A 2,537-nucleotide genomic window follows, 5' to 3' on the forward strand; every position below is an offset into this window, starting at 1 on the left:
TCCTCTCTATGGCCTGACCAGATGCATCACAGAGGGAAACAGTCAGGATTCTAGTCCTTCTGTGTATAGAGTAAAATGTGCTTGGAGTTGGCCTCAAAGGATGAGGAAAAGAGGTACATTTGAGCCATGAAGGCCTTGTGCTTCAGATAATCTTAGGATAGGTATGGGTAGAAAAAGACAGCTACAATTTCTGATCTAAGGGGGCATCTCAGTGGGGGTGGGGCTGAAGAGTTCACAGAAGAGGGACAGCGCTCTTCAGAAGAGGGCACAAAAAGTTGTCCTCTCCCGGAAGGGCCTCTCCGAAGTGGGCACAGGAGTGATGAGGGGATCTTCACAAGCGTGGGCATCACAGTAAGTCATCAAGTGAGCTCCTGCCTTGGACATCTTTATCTGGGATAAATTGGCCTCAATCTTAAGCTGTTCCACCAGCTTGTGCACTTGGCCAATACTCATAATGCTAATAGGGGTCTCTTCTTTCATCCTGAAGTGACAGGCAGCAGCAGCAGCCTGGGATGGAGGGTCATTGAGAAAGGAGTACCAAACCCTGCCTCAGATAGGTGGCCCATCCTCACCGACTTGCAGCTAAAAATATCTGCAACAGTAACAAATAATTCAGAGAAGGTAACTAGAGACACTGAGACGAGATCCTAGAAGGGTAGTCTCTGTTTCTGTCCAGATGGCTCAACTTTTATTTTGACACATTTCCAAACAATTTGGCTTTCTTGGCAAAGGACAGGAAGTATGTCTTTTTGGGATTAACTAATCTTTAAAACAACAGCTCAAACTTTTTTTACACCCAAATGGAAATGGAAATTAACCACAACTTTCTAAAAGAAACAGTGTGGAATAGCCAATGAAACATTGAACAGAAAGTTCACAAACTGTTCTTTTTTCATTAATTTATTCATATTACATCTAAATTGTTATCCCATCCCTTGTATCCTCCCATTCCTCCCTCCTATCCGCTTTCACCCTATTCCCCTCCCATATGTCTGTGACTGAGGGGGACCTCCTCCCCTTCTATATGATCATAAGGTATCAAGTCTCTTCTTGATAGCCTGATACAGAAGTAGCAGGCAATTCATAGCTAGTATACACAACCATATTAAAAACAAAATAGAGTTTGGTTGAAAATTAAGAATAATTACCGAAGAATAAAGCTTATTAATATGGAGGAAAGGGAGAAGGAATGTATTCATAATGTTTATTTAGTTACACAGAGAATAGTTTCTAATATACATTTGACATAAAGTAAACTCAATAAACATTGTTTGACTGATGGAATATGCTCATGCATCAGTTTACAGCACCCAAATGGGACAGTTTGCAAACACATGACACCTCTGAGCTCTGGGAGCTTCAGCATTCATGTTCATCTATGTCTGCTACTTATCATGAGGAGAGCTTGCAACAGGAACTGAAAATATGCTCAGTGCTGTAGACGGTTTTTGTTTTTGTTGTTGTTGTTTGTTTGTTTTTCATTTTTAATCTCACATTATTGATAAGCCTTTTCAATCCTGGAGGAATTTTTTTTCTAAATAATCCTGTGTACACATTCTCCCACTAGAATAATTTCAATTTCCTATTTTTGTTGTTATTGTTGCATTTGTCTTTGATCATTGTTGCTATAGTTACTTACTCTGATGTTGTTATGTACTTGTTCAGATTATTTAAGGGTAACTTCACTTTATCTTGAACACAGGGCACATTTTTTTTTAACTATTTTGGACTCTTGCTTGTATTTTATGTCCTATACTTTAGAGAAAATACAGCCTCTTTACAGTACAAGTTGATTTGGTTTTTCTAGGAGAGTCTATTTAGAAGTTATAATATACCAAGCTGCAATGTGAAATAGCACATTGACAATTAGCATCGGTTTAGTTTTTAAAACAGTCAAGGTTGCAGTTTTAACTATCCCCGAAAGTATTTTAAAGACTGAGGAAACATTTGTGTCATTACAAAACCATAGCTTAAAGCTAGTGAGCTTTCCACCCTACTAAGAAAAGCATTTACAATATTCCACAGAAGACAGGGGAACAGAGCAGTAGCGGGAAGTGTAACTACTGGGAGCAGGATAACAGTTCGGCTTTAAAAGAGAATTGTTTTTTGCCCGTGAATGTTTAATGCTAAAATATGTTTTTAAATAAATATCTCCTCGTAGATAGTTTTAATTGCATCCCCATGCCCTAAAAATGTCAACTCCCAAAGCTCTGAATTTTGAGACATCAAAATGTAACACTGTGGGTCATTCTATAGTGATTTTCACCTTTAAACCAAATACAGCTTAAAATAGTATTTCTATTTAAAATAAGTCCATCAAACACCATTAAAAGGTTTAATTCTATTTCAATAATTCCAATAGATTCTGTCTACTCTGATTTTCATATCTTGGCTAATATTTTATTATTTGAGCTATTGTGTTTGACATCTTTTACGTAATATCCTTATTAGACCAAGGATATTACAACCAAACAGTAAACAAAAAATTCTCTATAAAATGAAATTATGATAAAGTCCACAGGTATTGAAAAGCAAAT

General features: G+C 37.1%; 1 protein-coding gene across 1 annotated transcript; it reads right to left on the bottom strand.

The window, feature by feature from the left end:
- Window positions 1-255: 255 nt before the first annotated feature.
- Window positions 256-480, bottom strand: LOC127210486 (guanine nucleotide-binding protein G(I)/G(S)/G(O) subunit gamma-3-like). The gene has a single exon (XM_051170150.1). The coding sequence runs from the start codon at window positions 478-480 to the stop codon at window positions 256-258; it is 225 nt and encodes a 74-aa protein (XP_051026107.1).
- Window positions 481-2,537: the final 2,057 nt, after the last annotated feature.

The sequence above is a fragment of the Acomys russatus genome, chromosome 28, assembly GCF_903995435.1.
Source record: "Acomys russatus chromosome 28, mAcoRus1.1, whole genome shotgun sequence".
Taxonomy (NCBI): domain Eukaryota; kingdom Metazoa; phylum Chordata; class Mammalia; order Rodentia; family Muridae; genus Acomys; species Acomys russatus.